The 20,109-nt window shown below is 37.5% G+C and overlaps 1 protein-coding gene across 2 annotated transcripts in view; it reads right to left on the reverse strand.

Annotated features, from left to right (window-relative positions):
- FANCM (FA complementation group M) overlaps positions 1–20,109 on the reverse strand; it is a 51,941-nt gene that overhangs the window by 25,466 nt on the left and 6,366 nt on the right. For both annotated transcript variants that reach the window (XR_009152723.1, XM_058163151.1), the window contains exons 4-12: positions 19,902–20,060; positions 11,950–12,081; positions 10,484–10,616; positions 8,859–8,975; positions 7,936–8,034; positions 7,290–7,474; positions 5,369–5,575; positions 3,741–3,972; positions 1,154–1,311 (exon numbers count right to left, since the gene is read on the reverse strand). Coding sequence is in view for 1 of the 2 variants with exons in the window: in XM_058163151.1 (XP_058019134.1) it covers positions 1,154–1,311; positions 3,741–3,972; positions 5,369–5,575; positions 7,290–7,474; positions 7,936–8,034; positions 8,859–8,975; positions 10,484–10,616; positions 11,950–12,081; positions 19,902–20,060 (1,422 nt within the window). In the remaining variant the exon portion in view is untranslated. The remainder of the gene's footprint in view (positions 1–1,153; positions 1,312–3,740; positions 3,973–5,368; positions 5,576–7,289; positions 7,475–7,935; positions 8,035–8,858; positions 8,976–10,483; positions 10,617–11,949; positions 12,082–19,901; positions 20,061–20,109) is intronic.

Raw genomic sequence — 20,109 nt, forward strand, 5'->3', positions numbered from 1 at the left:
TAAAGATAAAATTAGTTTAGAACTAATTTAGAACTGAGGAGTCGCGATGGCGCAGTGGTTAGAATGCAGTACTGCAGGTTAAGACACTGCTCACTGCCAGGAGTTCAATCCTGACAAGCTCAAGGTTAACTCAGCTTTCTAGCCGTACAAGTTTAAGTGCTATTGCTATTAGAAAAAAATATTAACTTTTATTTATGAGAAAAAAATGTGTTTTTTTTATACAATAAGGAAGCATTTTATTTTTAGCACCAATTTACTAGTTAACAAACTGAGAATGTTGAAGCATTTGTTTCTCATATTCCACAATATTTCTAATTTTACACATATAAATCACAGCCTTAGTTTATTAAGTTGTAGCAGCCATATAATTCCTCTCTGTTTTGTGCCTTTCAGTAAGTCTTGATTCTTAATTCCTGATTTTTCCTTGGCAAGATTTTTGAAAGTGTCTGGCGGCTTTTTTTTCTGAGAGAATGACTGGCCCAAAGTCAACCAGCTAGTTTCATATCTAAGGTGAGAATAGAAATAGTTTATGACCTGCTACCTTAATCACTATAATAAATTGTTCTGAATTCTTTCATTAGCCTATTATAAAAAGCAGTGCATTTGTAGGAACGATTCGTTAGATGGGAATCAATATTTATTGTAGAGATCTACAATGGAATATTTATGTTTTTACACACACTTTGTTCCTTTGTAGCACTCCCTTGTGTAAATTAAATTTTAATTTATTTTCAAAACGAATATCTATACAAACTTTACCCAATAAGTGCACTTCAAATATTTAAGGATTCTTAGCAATGACCATGCTGGCTGTAAATTCTAAGAGGTGAAGTTTACATAAAATGGACAACATTCAAATGAAAGAAGGATCAGATATAATCCTTTAAGGGTCATGTCTGATATAATTGATTGCCACAAGGTCCTTTATTTATTTTGCATTAAATATCTGGAATGTTCTCCAATAATTTGAAGTTCTATGTGAATATAATGAATATAATTGTTAAAGACATGTATGTCTTTTCTATATTAATATCAAAACATATCAGTTACTGTTGACAATAGCTCAAGACATTTTTCTCCAGGCTTAAGTACCTTTTTCATGATCTTCAGTCAGACCACATTAAATTAACCTGAAGTATATGTTTTAACTTACTGTTCTTGTATCTTTGCATTCTAATGTTACAAACTGACTGCGTGGCATTATTGGCTTTTTTATTCCTTCACCAGCTTTTATTTTATATAGTCTATCCCATTTTTCATATTCCTCAGTTGTAAGATACCAGCTGTCAGTTGGACTGGCTTGTTTCGTACCTGGAAAATATTTGGAGATAAGAAAAGGAAGGAAGTTAGTGTGTGTGTGTGTGTAGAATAGATCATGTATAGATCCTATAGAATAGATTCTATATTTATATAGAAATATCAAGAATCCAAAAGTGTTCCAAATTTTTTAGCAACACTGCACTTATAGGCCATATTCAGATTATTAGCCAGGTATACCAGGTATATTCTATGATGAATCCTGTGAAGGAGAACTGTGAACTGTTACAATCATTTTCTCTCTTTCTTTGTGTCTTTGGTTGGTGATATAGCAATGTCAATTGGTTGAGGTTTCTTTGTTTGCTATGGAAGACTCCTTAGAAACAAGCTGAGCGACTGAAGTAAGTTTTATTACTTGACCATTTGCTATAAGCATCCAGCCTAAATACATTTTTCAAAGCACTTTCTGTTTTATGATTTTAAAAAAATATTGGCATTTTTCCTTCTCACAAGCTCTGAAAAAAAATCACTATAAAAAACCAACAGCTGCTTTTATCTTCATAGCCAATTTAGCCATAAGCAGGTCTTTTAAATAATAGTGTTTTGATATAAAATTTGCACTGAAAACCAGACAAACAAATGGATCAGATTCAGTCTATAAACTTTTAATGGTCTAATTGGCAATGGAAGCAGTACCATAGAGGACTGTGCGTGCTTTGAAATAATTTAGAAATGATACTTTGGGCCTTACATAAATAGTATCTCTCTGCTATTCATTAAAACAAGCATCTTAAAAAAAAAAGCTTGTGTTTGAGCCTGAAAAAAGATGTTGCTCAGTTATGAGTCTGATTTGAGCTACTATAGCATTTTTTTCAGGCTTACATGAGTCCGAGAAAAGATGTACTTACTCATCTTTTCCAAATTACATTTCAAAATAATTTTTGAAGGGTACATACCATGTTTCCCCGAAAATAAGACTCTGTCTTATATTTTTTGAACCCTGAAATAAGCGCTTGGCCTTATTTTTGGGGGAGGTCTTATTATTTTGGGGCATGTGGAGCAAGATGGGGCTCCTCTTGCCATTTTACCTGATTTCCAGCTCTGCGTTTAAATATTTTTGGAGAGGGCTTATTTTTGAGGGACCCTTATTTTAGCGCATGCATTCAAAAGCCCGATTGGGCTTATTATCAGGGGATGTCCTATTTTCAGGGAAACAGGGTAGTTTTATTTTATCATACTCATCCACATTCATGGAAAATCATATACGCACATAATTATATACATGCACACACACAAAATTAGAGAATTATTAGAAATTGCTGAAATGAGTGATGATTCACGCTCCAAGGACATGCAGTGATATTACTTCCTCTGTTGCCATCCCCACCCACCCCCCACCCCTCCCCCACCCCCCAAAAAACACAGAGAAAAAGAGAGAAAGGGAGGGAGACAGAATCTTTATAATTCTGGCCTATCTCTAAAATAGATACTAAATCCTATATATGTAGAATCAATGCCTGCTGTACCACCCCAAATTTCTCTTCACTGACCATGTAGGTTAATGCTACTTGCATGTCTTCATTATCAAGCACAGTAAATTTCTGATTGACATAAAGAATAGGATTACTATCACTGGCTTGTCTTGCTCAGAAACAGTTCTGGGATATCTGGTTGCTTTTTTTAAAATTGGCTAGATGGATATGATAAGACTAACTCAAGTTCACCTCAACTACTGGTAAGTACACAAAGCACTGTTTTCCATACAAATATTAATACCGAGCAATTTTGGCACAGAGCTAGAATGTTCCACAGAAAAGTAACACCTAAAAAGGAACTATCAAGTAGATAAACAATCAATCAGAAAACAATACCCCTATCAAGGAATTACCAAAGAGAAAAGCACATCCCCATTAACATTGGCATGGGAAGCTATGGTAATTACAGTAATTAATTCAGAATAGAGCTGGAAGGGACCTTGGAAGCAGGAGATCCTATACCATTCCAGACAAGTGGCTGTCCAATCTCTTCTTAAAAGCCTCCAGTGATGAAGCACTTACAACTTCTGAATGCAAGCTCTCCCACTGATTGATTGTTCTCATTGTTAGGAAATTTCTCCATAATTCCAGGTTGGTTCTCTCCTTGATTAGTTTCCATCCATTGTTTCTTGTCCTGTGGTGCTTGGGGAAAAAACTGACCCCTCCTCTTTATGGCAGGCCCTCAAATACTGGAATACTGCTATCATGTCCACCCTAGTCCTTCTTTTCTCTAGACTGGCCAACCTTTGCAAAATTATTTAAACAAATAGCCATCACAGCATCTTTGGCAATGAATCTTGTTGACTCTACAAAGAATGAAAGAACTCTAGGTCTTGTTAACCATAAACCTCCCAATCAGTTACACAGGGCAACCTTCCTGTACTTTGTATGAAAGTAAGTTTTCGTTTGTGTGGCAATTCGAGCTCAGCAGATATCCTCTCTTCTTACCTGCATTGACCAAACTGAGAAAATTATTTTGCCCAAAAGTGTGACCTTTCTTCTTTGAGCAGGCTGTGGAGGTGTCTGGCTCCTTCTCTGGAGGTGTAATCAGCATACGGTGCATTTTGGGGTTCAGGCCGTCTGGAATCATACGTGGGCTGTGCTGGTACAAATGGAGGCCTTTATTTTTAGAAAGCGTTTTCAGAAGATTTCTTCTGTTGGATTGGCTTTGATTGTAAGTCTACAAAAGAGAGAAAAAAATTGACACTTTTTTGGTAGTAAAATGTCTTATCTGTTCCTAGTTTACTCATTCACAAATATAATTTACGCTGGTTTACTACAATTCCTCTGGATATCAGCTCATTATCAACCACTTTGCTGTTTTTCACATGCAAACAAATGTCAACACAATATGCTATTTTTCAATCTACAAAGTGATTTGATAATATTTTTAAAACCTATGTCATGCCAGGACTTATTTGCAGAACTCAGATTATGTCGTCCCACTATTAGCCCCATGTCTGATAATGTTCAGGTGATTTTTAATATCTGTTTACTGAATTTATATAGATAAAGCAAAGCAAAGCAAAGTGTTGGCACAGTCAATAGTCTTAATTAAACCCATGTTAACATTTTTACTAAATAGCCATCTAATACAATAGCCCTTAAAATGTTCTGCGATGTATGCAATTATAAAGGATTAAACCATGACCTGGAACTCCATAAAGCTTATTGACTGAAGAAACATAATGCAAAAAGAAGGTAGCCAGGGTTCATTGGAGCAGATAAAAGAGCAGCAGCATAATTATGACTCCACCAACATGTTGTTAAAGATCATGCTGTCCACAATTACTCTAACTTCAATTCATAGCTTTAGAAATCTGATAATGATGTTCTTATTTTATGTACCTCTCTTTATTCTTGCCTAAAGAAAAGGAAGTCAAATCACCTCTCCCCACATTTACTGAAGTAATATTATTAAAATAAATAACATTCCTTCTGTTAATTTATTTATTTTTATCCCACCTTTATTATTTTTATACATAACTCAAGATCGTGAACATACCCGATACTACTTTCTTCTTCTATTTTCCTCATAACAACAACCCTGTGAGTTGGATTGTGAGAGTGAATGACTGGCCCAAAGTCACCCAATCAGATTTGTGCCTAAGGCGGGACTAGAACTCACAGTCTCCTAGTTTCTAGCTTCGTGCCTTAACCACTAGACCAATGGAAACAGGTTTTCTGGATATAATCCTATGTGCCTCTAGCAACAACCCCTGCTGACTGCCGGCTGACTGCAATTTGGCAGTTCAAATCTCACCAGGCTCAAGGTTGACTCAGCCTCCCATCCTTCCAAAGTCGGTAAAATGAGGACCCAGATTGTTGGGGGCAATATGCTGACTCTGTAAACCACTTAGAGAGGGCTGTAAAGCACTGTAAAGCGGTACATATGTCTAAGTGCTATCACCACCAAGGCAGTGCCAGGATCTGCTAGTTCAACTATTACTTTCTTTCAACTTTATTTGGTAGCAAGACCTAGGATTTGAATGGAGTTTTTGGAAAAATTTAGAAAATCCCTGTGCTTAGAATTTGTTAGGCAGTGAGCAAAACTTGGGTTTGGAGTCTCATCTTACTCGCTCTTCCCTTCCTTCAGAAAGAATGACAACAATGCGCCCTTGCCGTTTGCGTCCAGTTCGGCCCATTCGCTGCACAAGACGAATCGGACTTTTTTGAGCATCAAAACAGATGATGAGGTCTACTTCTCCAATATCCAGGCCTTCTTCTCCTACACATGTGGAGACCAATGTGTTGTAGCCGCCCTCCCGGAAATGCTTCACTACCTGAAGGAAAATTTAAACAAGCTTTAGCTTGATTCTGGTAGAAAACAAATCCATGTAGTAAGATCAGTAGATATCATAGAATTTAAAATATGCATGAGATACAGAGAACTGAGGATTGTGTACATTTCAAAGTAGAGGAAAGTATTGAAAGTGGCATTAAGTTACATGGAACAATTGAGGGGTTTATTTTAGATAATAACCCAATGTAAACAGATAGGATAAGTTTTAAGTTATTCAACTGTTCAGTCAAATTAGGAGTTGACTTTTATCAATTACTATACTGCTCTATTAAAAATATTTTGCTTTCTACACAATGCATTAGTAATTGATAGTAATCAGTCACAAAAATCCAAGGGAAGGAAGGACAGATATAATGTACACACTCTGTTTATGCCACTTTCTTAACCAAGTCAAAACAGTTATAGTGTTGATATGTCATGTGAACGCTGTAACCCAGTTGGAGACAGGGATAGATAGGCTAATTTTATCCCCCAAAGTTCCAAAATAACCTTAACTTGATGAACCATATTGTGCACACAGCTGAGGAGCTTAATGAAGCAATAACTAATTTCCCTGTTGGTGAATCAGAAACAAACTCATAGAGGAGCCCCATAAAATGATCTTGGGTGCAGATTTTAGTTCTCAGTACCCACGTTGAGAATGAGAGAGACAAAATGTTGAGAGCAGATAGGCTTTCCTGATTCTCCAAGGGGTCCAAGATGACTGAAGCACCATGTATTTTTAAACCCATGTTCCGTTTGGAGAAGGCTGCTGGAAAGACATGACAGTCATCTGGTTTCTCCTATGGTGATGGAAGAACTTTGAAAGCCACTCCCTGGTTTTCTGCATCTCTGGCACTTGGGAGCAAGATAAATTCTCAAGGAGCAGCTGATATATGAAACAAAGCTATGAAATTCTGCTTCTCATCACATTTTTATTGCTATAGGAAGAATAACTACTTTTTCTATTAAAAATAACTAAGAGGGAAGTAGTTATTACCGTATTTTTCGGAGTATACTTTTTGGGGACAAAAATAAGAAAAAAGCTGATTGGCAGGTGGGTTGGCCTCCCGGAATACCCCCAATCAGCTGTTCCCAGAGGTGAATTTTAGCAACAGGTTCCTAGGTTCTGTGCCTTGCTTTTTTTTTGGCTTTTTTTTCCTGCCTCAGTTTCAGAAAAAAAAATTTTCTGCCTCTGAAAGCCTCCAAAACAGAGCTTCAGGAAAAAAAAGCCTCTGAAGCTCTGTTTGGGGCTTCTTTTCTGAAGCTCCGTTTCTGATGCTTTTTTCAGCCTGAAAGCTCTGTTTGAGAAGCTGGGCAGGGCTACATTCGGAGTATAAGACGCATCCAGATTTTCACCCTCTTTTGTGGGGGAAAAAGGTGCGTCTTATACTCCAAAAAATACGGTATTTGAAAAATGCAACATTGCACTTCTGAAAAACACTGAGAGTTCCACAGCCAATAATCACATGCTTATAACTATGAGCAGGGCAGTTATACATTTCTGAGTTTTATTTATATCAAGTGAATTTAACTTATATCATGTGATAGTACAGCATAATTTAGGAATCATTCTATAGGTATTGCTACATTACAAATCCATTTTCTTGGCATCAGAAATCTGCTTGGGATGATAATTTACAAAATATTCTAAGGATAACATTCGTTATACCACGCAGGACAATTTGTATCCCTGCCTCCACCCATTTCATTACCTCAAGTTGTTCCTTCTGTGTAAAACCCTTCGTGTTTTTGCCTGTAGAATGGCCTACAAAAGTCATGACTCTCACAAGTGGGTAGTGATAGTTAAGCATCTCTGCAATTTCCTGAACACTGTCGCGGAAGGAAGAGAAGATCATCACCCTGGTATCTGTAGGTGTGGCTTCAGATGTAGTCTGATCTATGTAATAGAGAAAGCAAACCAATAAACTATACCTCGATGAACACATATAGAGAAATTTGGTACAAATTGCCCCATGCAGAATCTCCAGTTAATCAATTTCACTGACTAGCATCCTAATCAAGGCTAAGCATCATGCTGGTAAAATGGAACTAGTAAAGTTTTAAAAAAGCATAAAAACAAAGAACACTTATTTTTAAACGATAAATTGTGTCCGATTGAAAGCTGCATATACAGGTAAACCATACATTAGCCGGAGTGTTTTAAATAAGTATAAAATGAATGGCAAAATATTAAAGAGCAAATAATCCATAATCTTAAGATTCACAATAGAAAACAACAGGGTATAGAATATAAACCCAACAAGGGATTTCCTGCGTAAAATTGAATCGGAGCGTTGAACAATACTATTTGATTACTTGTAGCTTTTTCATTAGCATCTGGTTACATCCTATATGTACCTTGATGTTTTCTCCAGGATCTGAAATGCTGTAGAACAACATCTTCTAATTTCTTTAATTTGGGATGGCTATAAATGAAAGTCTTCATGTTTTTGGTTCCTGCAAACACAAAATTTTTAATTTTAGATATAAAAATCAAGACAGGTTTAACTTTAAAAAAAAAAATCTCCTCTGTGAAAAGTTGCCCTTCAAAATATAATAAAATGTCTCCTTAATCCTATCATTAAGGAAAAATCCTGTAAGATTACCAGTTAGCTGAAGGATTGTCTTTTTCCAAGTCTCTACCCATCCAGTTCAACCCAGCAGATTGGGCATGCCGCAAATCCCATCGGTCAAAGAGTGCCAAATGCTGGGAATTACAAGACGGGACTACTCTGCTGAAGTCCCTATTACGGAATATGTTAAGGCCCTGTTTCTTGGTTTTACTGTTAGCTGGTTAACTATCTTTGTTGCTGTATGTATTTTCTGAATGTTTTAACTATTTTATTGTTTTTGTTTTATAATTTTAGAATTGTTGTATGTATTTTCTATATGTTTTGACTGTTTTAAATTCTGTAGATTCTGTCATCCAGGTCATGGTTGTCCCAAAGGTGTTTTTTCAGTAGGCAACTGGAATTCCTTGTTTTTTCCTTGAAGACATTTCACTTCTCACCCAAGGAGCTTCTTCAGCTCTGACTGGATAGTGGGGAATGGAAGGATTTATATTCCTTGCAGACAGTTGGTAATTTGTTAAAATAAATAAGAGCAATATCAAATTTAAAACAAAACAGAGATACCTTTTAATATCTGAAAAAAAATAGTATACACTTAAGCCACAATATTCATACTATATAAAGACAGCCTTCACCAGGAATATCCTTTAATCCTTAGTTGCCATGCTGAACAAACAGCACTGCTGTATTTTGAGTAGATAAATTGCCAACCTAGTTCATTGATGTTTCCATTTGATGAAGTTGAATCCAAAAACATGTTTTCAAGCTGGCTGTATAGCATCATGAATTCCTCATTACGCCCAAGTTCATTTTTGGCTCGAGTCATTCCTTAGAAAAAAAAGTAGCTGAATTTAAAAGCATTAAAGTTTAGATATCTGACTTACATAAACTGCACATCAAGCTAGACAGTTTTGTAGTTTGCAGTAAAAATTAACAGTAAAAAAAAACACAGATAAGTGTCTGGTTAATGACAGCAATAAGTCTTCTCTCTCAGACACAGATAGAGAATAATGCAGTATTACAACAACATAATTAATTCAGTTGGAAAGGACTTTAAAGATCTTTAAAGTCAAACTGCCATTGATGTAGCTACTCCACTACTATAGTTTCCCTGACAGATTTCCATCCTCTTTTTGCCTGAATTCTTGTAATGAATGATAGGCTCATCCCAACTCCCTACTGGCAATTATTCTCCTATGAAGTAACCAGAATTATGATGGAATTCTAATTCAAATATCTGAAAATGACTCAAAAAAATTCCAAAGATGCTTTTTCAAGAGGCAACTGGACATTCTAGTTTTTCTTTGAAGACATTTTGATTCTCATCCAAGAACCTTCTTCAGCTCTGAAAATCTCCGTAGACAGACATACATAATTTTTAGATAACAGAATAAAATGTATTCTATACAGAAAAAATATGTAAAAAACATCTATCTTGGATGGACTTAGGTGAACTAAGTTAAAGAAAATAGGTTTGTGTTGGATGGACACATTCCTCATATTTATGAAGTGTGTCTATCCTTGTCTCTTTTAATATAGTCCCATTTTCATTATAGCTAGGCAGCAATTCTATCTACTACTCTGGTATCAAAAATTAAAATCTCTAGAATGAACAATTATAGAAAAGGCAAGACATGAGACACAGACAAAAGAATTGAGATATAGACCTTATTATGCTAATTCTATCTTATTCAGCCTTACATTAAAAAGTACTCGGGAAAGCGTAAATATTAATTTTATTTACTGAATTTCAATTTCCTCAAGACCATCAGTCTTAGATCAATTGTTGGGTATGGTTCAAGTCAACTAAAAAGCAGTATTTTCTATTTTGTCTCAGCTTTTTATACCAAAAACAGTCAATAGTGCTTCTGCCAGATTGGATGAATTATGTTTTTCCCCCTCTGGTAAGAACCGATTTAAAAATCTGAAATCACTGTCAATATCTGGATCTTCTACATTACCACATGCCAATTTTTTCTTTTAAAAACATTTTGATTTTTGTGATGTTTACACTATTTTCCAAACTAAACCAACTTAATTCTGCCATTTTTAATAATGATACACATATAAACGGGAGGACTTTCTGATATCTTTAGAAGCATTACAATTAATAAATATATTTCAAGTTAATTTATGACTTAGGAAATATGAAAACAATGGTTTATTTCCATATCTTCTAAATACATTTTGTTTCCAATCAGCTCAATTTATTGCAGTAGTATAACCAGTAGTATAACCAGAGATTTTAATTATTTCTTTAAAATATTTTAAGACATGTACAACACATCTAAATGCCCATGATTAAGTTGAAATGGGAGTAAAAACAGATTCCTTACCTTTTGATCCATCCATAATTCCACGTAAGAAGGTATACAATGATCTCATTCCCATTTGCAGTAGCAGCTCGTAACCATGATATAAACTAATACAAAGAGCAAAATCTCCCTCTATTGCACCTTGCTGCATTCGCTGGGGAAAAAGACATTTCTGATTTCAGCAACAAAATTATAGTTATACAGATTCATTTGTAAGAGCAATTTTACTGTGATTCTACCTACAGTTTAAGTAAATAATGAAGTGAAATAGACTTCCACCTGAGTAACTATCTAAGCACTTTTTATTCCATTTCAAGCTTACTGGGGGAAAAAAAATCAGATGCTTTGAAAGCTAAAGCCAGGATTAGGTTTCTCTGTCACTGCACATCAGGGAACGTATTTTTCTGTCGTTCGGAGGCGGCTGCATTTATATAAACTGTTGCATTTATACGTCTGCAAATGTTCGTTCTGACCAGGGGGCTTAAAAACACTATGTAAATAGGATAGAAAACTGTAGTGAGAAAAAAATCCATCTATGAGACAAATACCGCAAGAATCTGAATGTATTCAGATAAACGGATAAAGCCTTTATCTAAAGTCCACAAAAATGTATAAACATTCCATCAGGCAGGCTTTTAAAAGAGTAAAAGATGGCGCTACACTGCCTTTTTCTTAAAGGCAATATGGGCACCTCTTTTTCTTAGACATAAGAAAAGATAAAGATTGCAAGATAAGGATTGCTGTAACCCAATGGAGATCCATAAAAAGTATATTAAAGCAGTGTTGCCCAACCTGTCTGGCTCAGCGGACTGGCAGAGGTGGCAGTGGGGGGACTTTCACAAATGCAGCTTCGCGGGTGCGCGCACTTTCCCGCCACTTCCATGGCCAGTTCCAAACGGGCCACAGCCCAGGGTTGGGGACCCCAGTATTAAAGGACATTGGAGGTGGAAGTGGAATTAGAACTTTGGTTTTAATTTTATGGGAAATGATTTGCTGTTCTTTTGTGCTAACTCTGTGCATGCACATCGGTGCTCTTGGCTAAAGGAATAAAACCTGGATATTGTTTTAGACATCATTTTCTCCTTCTCAACTCCATTTTAATACTTTGATTTTAGCATTCATGATAAATAACTTGGGATTCTTACCGAAATAGTTATTTTAATTCTGAAAGGATTTTAATCTAAGCACATTTTCCCCTCCTTGATTAGTTACGAAAAGGGAGCAAAGCAGGAAAAAAAATTATCACCACTTTATCTACTCTTGAGTGCCACTGTGGAAAAGTGCCAGGTGTGTGGGTTTTCCTGAAAAGACTCTGCAAACAGTAAAGGAGGCTGCAGTAACAACTGTGAGAAAAGGCCTAACACACCTCCCCCATGGGAAACAGAGGGACCAGTCCATCACATCCCAGATGTGCATTTGAATGTGACCAATTACAAATCTGATTATATAGAAAGAAAACAAATGATATACTTCTAAAGAATATGTACCTCAAAACGGGAAGCAGGATTTTTCCTAAATTGATCTCGTGCTAGAATTATCTGATATTTTGTAAGAGCAGATATTTCATGTCGTGGTAACACCTGGAGTCTAGTTAGCCGACTAGTAAAAATTTCCAAAACCTGGACATAAAACAAAAGACACAAAATGAATTTTTTTCTATGTCACAGGTGGTTCTACGTGGAACAGAGAAAATTCTCAGTATGAGCTATCTCACAGCAGGTTGAACCAAGGGGAACTCAAGGCTTTGAAAGAAGAAGTAATTTAATCTCTTATATTTTAATTGTTGAGAAATCAGAGAAACAAGCCAGCTTCCTGCATTTCTGCATGATCCCAGAAGGTCATTCAGCGGCTTTCTCATAACGAATGACCAGTATTTTTTGGTGGGGCAGTGCGTGAGAACGAGAGAGTGATACTTTTGAAGCAGTGTTAAGCCCTGGAAGACAAACTATTAGCATTCTCAATTTATCACCATTGATTGCCTGAAATTGCACTTACAAAATTCAGGTATTTTGTCACTGAATTCCGATGGCACAATTGGGGGAGAGTGGGTAGGTTGAAGGCTGCATTCAACTGCATTCAACCTGCAAGTAAATGTTATGCATCCTGAAATCCATGAGTCTTTCTGCTTTAAATATAAATTAAAATAATTAAATAATTAAATATATAATTATAATTATATAATAATTAAATAATTAAATATTAAATTAAAATCATTAAATCAATAATTAAATCAGTAAAGGACCTGGACAGAGGAATCAAAATTAAAGCTACAGGCATGTTTTGACTGCACTGATTGGAATATTTTTAAAGATACCTCTGCAGACCTGGATGAACTCACAGATACTGTAACATCATATGTCAGCTTCTGTGAAGACCTATGTGTACCTACAAGGAACTTGCGAATATACAGTAACAACAAACCTTGGTTTACACCTAAACTTAAGCAGCTACGACATTCCAAAGAGGAAGCCTACAGAAAAGGTGATAAAATGCTGTACAATCAGGCCAGAAATGCACTAACAAGGGAGATCAGAGCAGCAAAAAGAAGCTACTCTGAAAAGCTAAAGAATCAGTTTTCAGCAAATGAACCAGCAAACATGTGGAAAACTCTTAAAAATATCACCGGCTATGGCAAACCTCCTTCCCAGGCTGAAGGTAATCAACAACTGGCAGATGACCTGAATGAGTTTTACTGCAGGTTTGAAAGGAAACTACAGCCACCTATCTCCACAACCCCATCTCAGACACACCAACAACAGCCAAGCCTCCTACAACTGACCCCATTTCATTGGGTTCACAACCCTAGTGATCACAGAAAAGGAAGTGCAGGACCTATTTCACAGACAAAAGCCAGGAAAAGCTCCAGGCCCAGACAAGATAACTCCTTCTTGCTTAAAAGTCTGTGCTGACCAATTGGCCCCATCTTCACCCATATTTTCAATAAATCACTAGAGATGTGTTATGTTCCTTCTTGCTTCAAACGCTCTACCATCATCCCAGTGCCAAGAAGCCCACCATCAAGGAACTGAATGACTACAGACCAGTTGCTTTAACATCTGTAGTCATGAAAACCTTTGAAAGGCTAGTGCTTTCCTTCCTGGAAACCATCACCGATCCGCTGTTAGACCCTTGCAATTTGCATACCGAGCAAATAGATCAACAGATGATGCTGTTAATATGGCTCTGCACTACATCCTACAACATCTTGAGTCTCCAAAGACCTATGCAAGGGTCCTTTTTGTAGACTTTAGTTCAGCATTCAATACCATCATTCCAGACATTCTTCTAACTAAGCTAAACCAGCTACAGGTACCGGAACAGACTTGTAAGTGGATCACAAGCTTCCTAACAAACAGGAAGCAGCAGGTGAAGCTAAGCAAGATCACATCAAATACCTGTACAATTAGCACAGGGGCCCCCCAAGGCTGTGTGCTCTCCCCACTTCTCTTCTCTCTGTATACCAATGACTGCATCTCCAATGATCCATCTGTTAAGCTACTGAAGTTCGCAGATGACACAACAGTGATTGGTCTCATTCGAGACAATGACGAATCCACATATAGACGAGAGGTCGAACGACTAGTCTTGTGGTGCAACCAAAACAATCTGGAACTGAACACACTCAAAACCGTAGAAATGGTGGTAGACTTTAGGAGAAACCCTTCCATACTTCCACCTCTCACAATACTTGACAACACAGTATCAACAGTAGAAACCTTCAAATTTCTAGGTTCTATCATATCGCAAGATCTCAAATGGACAGCTAACATCAAAAACATCATTAAAAAAGGACAACAAAGAATGTTCTTTCTGCGCCAACTCAGTAAGCTCAAACTGCCCAAGGAGCTGCTGATTCAGTTCTACAGAGGAATTATTGAGTCTGTCATTTGCACCTCTATAACTGTCTGGTTCGGTTCTGCAACCCAACAAGAAAAACACAGACTTCAGAGGATAATTAGAACTGCAGAAAAAATAATTGCTACCAACCTGCCTTCCATTGAGGACCTGTATACTGCACGAATCAAGAAGAGGGCTGTGAAAATATTTGCAGATCCCTCGCATCCTGGACATAAACTGTTTCAACTCCTACCCTCAAAACGACGCTATAGAGCACTGCACACCAGAACAACTAGACACAAGAACAGTTTTTCCCCGAAGGCCATCACTCTGCTAAACAAATAATTCCATCAACACTGTCAGACTATTTACTGAATCTGCACTACTATTAATCTTCTCATAGTTCCCATCACCAATCTCTTTCCACTTATGACTGTATGACTATAACTTGTTGCTGGCAATCCTTATGATTTATATTGATATATTGACCATCAATTGTGTTGTAAATGTTGTACCTTGATGAACGTATCTTTTCTTTTATGTACACTGAGAGCATATGCACCAAGACAAATTCCTTGTGTGTCCAATCACACTTGGCCAATAAAATTCTATTCTATTCTATTCTAAAAACAAAACAAAACAAGGTTTCATTTGATGTAGCTATTGCTTCCTTAAAATCTACACACTGCACATAAAAAAGTCTACCCAATCCATTCTAACAAATAGGATAAATTCATGAATTTAGATGCCTTAGGACTTCTAAACAATAATTGGATTCAATCTCTTTTTTGGGAGAAGTATTAGTTAAGGACTTAGCTAATAGTTCTGCTACGTGTGCTCCCACTCAAGGAAATGAAAGAAGGACCACATATAGAATTGAAAAGAAAATTATAAGGTATCAGAATACCTTTCCTTTAAGGCTGCTGTCAGAGCAGAGAGATACAAATGTTATACAGATAATCCTCAATTTATGACCACAGTTGAGACAGAAATTCCCATTGCTAAGCAATGTACTTGTAAAGTGAGATATCACATGACCACATTGCTTAATGATCCCAATCCTGGCACTCCTGATTCCTGTCATAACTCCAGATGTGTGGGACGTTAAGCAGAGGGAGGAGTGCCACAGAGATGGGAGGCCTGGCATAGTCTGCATGAGAGATGAGGGTGTTGTGGTCCGCTAGCAGCCCGCGGACCTAGCAACGGAGTCAGACAGTGAGAAGGCTGGGGAGGATCATGGGCCAGTCCTGGACTCTGGGGAAGGCCCAGCTCTGCATTGGAGGTGGAGATGGGGCCAGGGCCATCTGGGAGCGATACGCTGACTCCAGAGCCTCCAGAGGCGGACAGCAGAGAGGCACAGGAGGAGCCTATTCCTAGTGCATGCATGCGAAGAGCTGCCAGAAGGAAGAGCAGTTGAAGAAAAAAGGACAACTCAGGAGTAAGGCCAGAAGATGATTGGCCACTCCCCTAAGGCTTAAAAGAGCAGAAATGAGCTGTTGGGTTCTTTGTAGAAAAACAATGTTGATTTCCATGCTTCTTGTCAGAGTCTCTTGAACTTTGTGGGGGTTTTGCCAAGAAAAGCCTTTGGCAGATTGCCAAAGACAGCAAAGGTTGGTGATAAGGCCAAGGGACTGGTTATTAAGAATTTTTTTTGGATGAAGCTGAAAATGAATTAATTTCCGGCTGTTTTAATAAAATAAGTTGGTGAGGACTGAATTGTGTTTAGTAATCACTACTTGGGCCTTGGTCACAAAAGAATGACAGTGTAGTGAAACACAGGGATATTAGGGAAAGAATTTGCTGCAGCTCAGGGGATTCTTGGGGCACTGTGGATCTGAAGCTGCTGAAGCATAAGGCTATAGCCAGTCTTGGAAGACTCAGCCACTCCTCAGCTCAGCTCAGCACACCCTAGCCCAGCCACATTGTGCTCCATAGGTGTTGCCGCACATAGCTGACTTTTGTCATTTTCCTGCCCCTACTGACAAGTTATGTCCAACCTGATAATGATGGAATAAAACATAGGATTCCCCCCCCCCAAAAAAAACCAATAGTCAAGACTCACTGCAGAAATTATTTATCTAGCACACACAGTGTTGAGCTTCAAAACTTACTGACAGTAGTCACTAAACCTTGAAGCTCAATACTTCCTATCACATTTGTTGTTGTTGTTAGTTGCGAAGTCGTGTCCGACCCATCGCGACCCCATGGACAACGTTCCTCCAGGCCTTCCTGTCCTCTACCATCCTCTGGAGTCCATTTAAACTCATGCCTATTGCTTCAGTGACTTCATCCAGCCACCTCGTTCTCTGTCATCCCCTTCTTCTTTTGCCCTCAATCTTTCCCAGCATTAGGCTCTTCTCCAGTGAGTTCTTCCTTCTCATTAGGTGGCCAAAGTATTTCAGTTTCATCTTCAGGATCTGGCCTTCTAAAGAGCAGTCAGGGTTGATCTCCTCTAAAACTGACTTGTTTGTTTGCCTTGTAGTCCAAGGGACTCGCAGGAGTCTTCTCCAGAACCATAGTTCAAAGGCCTCGATTCTTTCTTATAGTCCAGCCTTTCTTATAGTCCAACCTTCACAGCCATACATTGCAACTGGGAAAACCATAGCCTTGACTATACGCACTTTTGTTAGCAGGGTGAGGTCTCTGCTTTTTAGTATGCTGCCTAGGTTTGCCATAGCTTTCCTCCCCAGGAGCAAGCGTCTTTTAATTTCTTGGCTGCAGTCCCCATCTGCGGTGATCTTGGAGCCCAGGAAAATAAAATCTGTCACTGCCTCCATTTCTTCCCCATCTATCTGCCAGAAATTGAGAGGGCCTGATGCCATGATTTTAGTTTTCTTAATGTTGAGTTTCAAGCCAACTTTTGCACTCTCCTCCTTCACCCGCATTAAGAGGCTCTTTAGTTCCTCTTCGCTTTCTGCCATTAGAGTGGTATCATCTGCATATCTGAGGTTGTTGATATTTCTCCCGGCAATCTTAATTCCAATTTTTGATTTATCTAGCCCCGCCTTTCTCATGATGTGTTCTGCATATAAGTTAAATAGGCAGGGTGATAGTATACAGCCTTGGCGGACTCCTTTCCCAATTTTGAACCAATCAGTGGTTCTGTGTCCAGTTCTCACTGTGGCTTCTTGACCCGCATACAGGTTTCTCAAGAGACAAATAAGATGGTCTGGTACTCCCATCTCTTTAAGAACTTGCCACAATTTGTTGTGATCCACACAATCAAAGGCTTTAGCATAGTCAATGAAGCAGAAGTAGATGTTTTTCTGGAACTCCCTAGCTTTCTCCATGATCCAGCGTTTGTTGGCAATTTGATCTCTAGTTCCTCTGCCTCTACGAAATCCTGCCTGTACTTCTGGTAGTTCTCGATCCACATATTGTTGGAGCCTAGCTTGTAGGATTTTAAGCATAACCTTACTAGCATGTGAAATGAGTGCAATGGTGCGATAGTTTGAACATTCTTTGGCATTGCCTTTCTTTGGAATTGGAATGTAAACTGACCTTTTCCAATCCTGTGGCCATTGTTGAGTTTTCCAAATTTGCTGGCAAATTGGGTGTAGCACTTTTACTGCGTCGTCTTTTAAGATTTTGAATAGCTCAGCTGGAATACTGTCTCCTCCACTAGCTTTGTTGTTGCTCAGATTTCCTAAGGCCCATTTGACTTCACATTCTAGGATGTCTGGCTCAAGGTTAGTGACCACCCCATCATGGTTATCAGGGATGTTAAGCTCATTCTTGTATAGTTCTTCTGTGTAATTTTGCCACCTCTTCTTAATCTCTTCTGCCTCTGTTAGGTCCCTGCCATTTTGGTCCTTTATCATGCCCATCTTTGCATGAAACGTTCCCTTCATATCTCCAATTTTTTTGAAGAGAGCTCTGGTCCTCCCTATTCTATTGTTTTCTTCTATTTCTTTGCACTGTTCATTTAAGAATGCATTCTTATCTCTTCTATCACATGCCCACCATAAAAAACTACACCATTATTTTGACATAAACCTACAAAGTCATAAATAAAAGATCCCAATTATTTGAAAAGATGCCTCCAACTTTATGTAAGCCATATGATAAGATCAGTAGAAAAGTTGTTGTGACCCCAAAGGTGGCCATGACTCACTGTATTACCTGGAGTAAGGCAGATTCCTACTTATAAGATTCTCTCCTGAGAATATAACTTGTTCCCTATCTTGTTTTAATCTTTGTTGGACCAGCTTGTTTTTCCAGACATTGCATGTTAACAACTATCCTAGGACAACATTTTTGATTTAATTCTTTATAACTATTCTACTCCTTGTACAATTGTTTCATTTTATAGGAATTCACTTTTTCTTTCCACTCCTCAAACTTTTTTCATGGAAGGATGTTTTTACTATTTTGTATACCATTCTGGGCTCCTTTAGGACAAATAGTGGTATAAAAAGAAAGCAATTAGCCTTGTAATAATCAAACAGTAATTAAATGCATTAACCAAAACCAAGATTATAACTACAGAAGACAGTACATCGGGCCTCAAATATAACGCATCATTACTTTCTAAAATCTATTATTATTTTTTGAGGCTAATGCTGAAGATTCTCTTAAATATCTCTCTGAGATTTTAATTTTAACAAAGATTTGTTTATTACAAACATTTATAAAGCAATCATAATTACAGCTCATTGTAATGCAATCTGCACAGGGCCAACTAGAAAATAAAACTACAAGATCTCCAAATATCCTTTCTAAGTTCAGCATCTAGTTAATTACAAAACTGTCCAAAGCCAGTCTCTGAATTCTTCCAAGAATAAACCACAACCTTTGATCAGACATGCTAGAGTGACTTTAATGAGAAACTGCAGCAAAATGCAAACCCAATCAGGATAATTCACCAACTGTTAAGCATTCTATTGTCAGTCTGGTTTAATTACACATGTCACTGTTCGAAGTTTTAAACTACTGAAAAATAAGTTCAGAAACACATCAGTAAATTCAGTGTTTTATTTAACAGGCTCAATGAGCAGATCTCCCATAGCAAAATGAAAAATAAATGTAATTATTGACTCATATTTCAAGTTGAAGGACTCAGACTGGAATTATGAAAGTTTGTTAAAAGAATTGCTGAGACAGAAAGTTGCAACTGCGATGAGTGTAACAAATGGTGGGACATTACTGCCTAGCAACAATAAAGCTACAAGTCAGAAGGATATGCTAGAAGGATGCTAGAAGGATATTCTACCTTATTATAATAGTAAAAGACACAGCTCTTTTGATAAGAAAGCTTATTAACATTAACATGCAATTTATGAAAAAAGAGGGCAAAGTAGAAAAAACCAATCAAAAGAAACATGTGCCAAGGAACCAATGATTTATTCTTAGGGTGTTAACTTCCTTAATCATAGCTGTATAAATTTTGTATTTGTGCATGGTTCTGGGTCTTGGCTCCTCTAGCTGCTGAGACCCTTTTGCTGGAGTACTCTAATAAAACATGCCATTCCTCGTGTCTGGTGGTCTTTATTGGCTGTTGTACCCATTTTGGGTACAACGAAGTGTTGAATAAAATTTTACTTAATTCTTGCATATTAATTCTACCTTCATTTTCATAATTCTAAAACAGATTAAAACTCACCCGTATGTAAGCATTCTGAATTTCAGTCAATTCTTTCCCAAGTGGAACAACACATTTTTCAATTCGTCGCTCATGAGAATAAGGCTGAATATCAGGAGAATCTTCAGAGCAAAGTTCTATGTGGGAAATTAACAGGTTGGTAATAACTTGCTGCACAGCCTGTTAAAAAAAGTGACAAATAAAATTATGTGCTGCATCTCGGTTAGGC

Source organism: Ahaetulla prasina, chromosome 1 (assembly GCF_028640845.1).
Source record: "Ahaetulla prasina isolate Xishuangbanna chromosome 1, ASM2864084v1, whole genome shotgun sequence".
In the NCBI taxonomy this organism is placed as follows: Eukaryota; Metazoa; Chordata; class Lepidosauria; order Squamata; family Colubridae; genus Ahaetulla; species Ahaetulla prasina.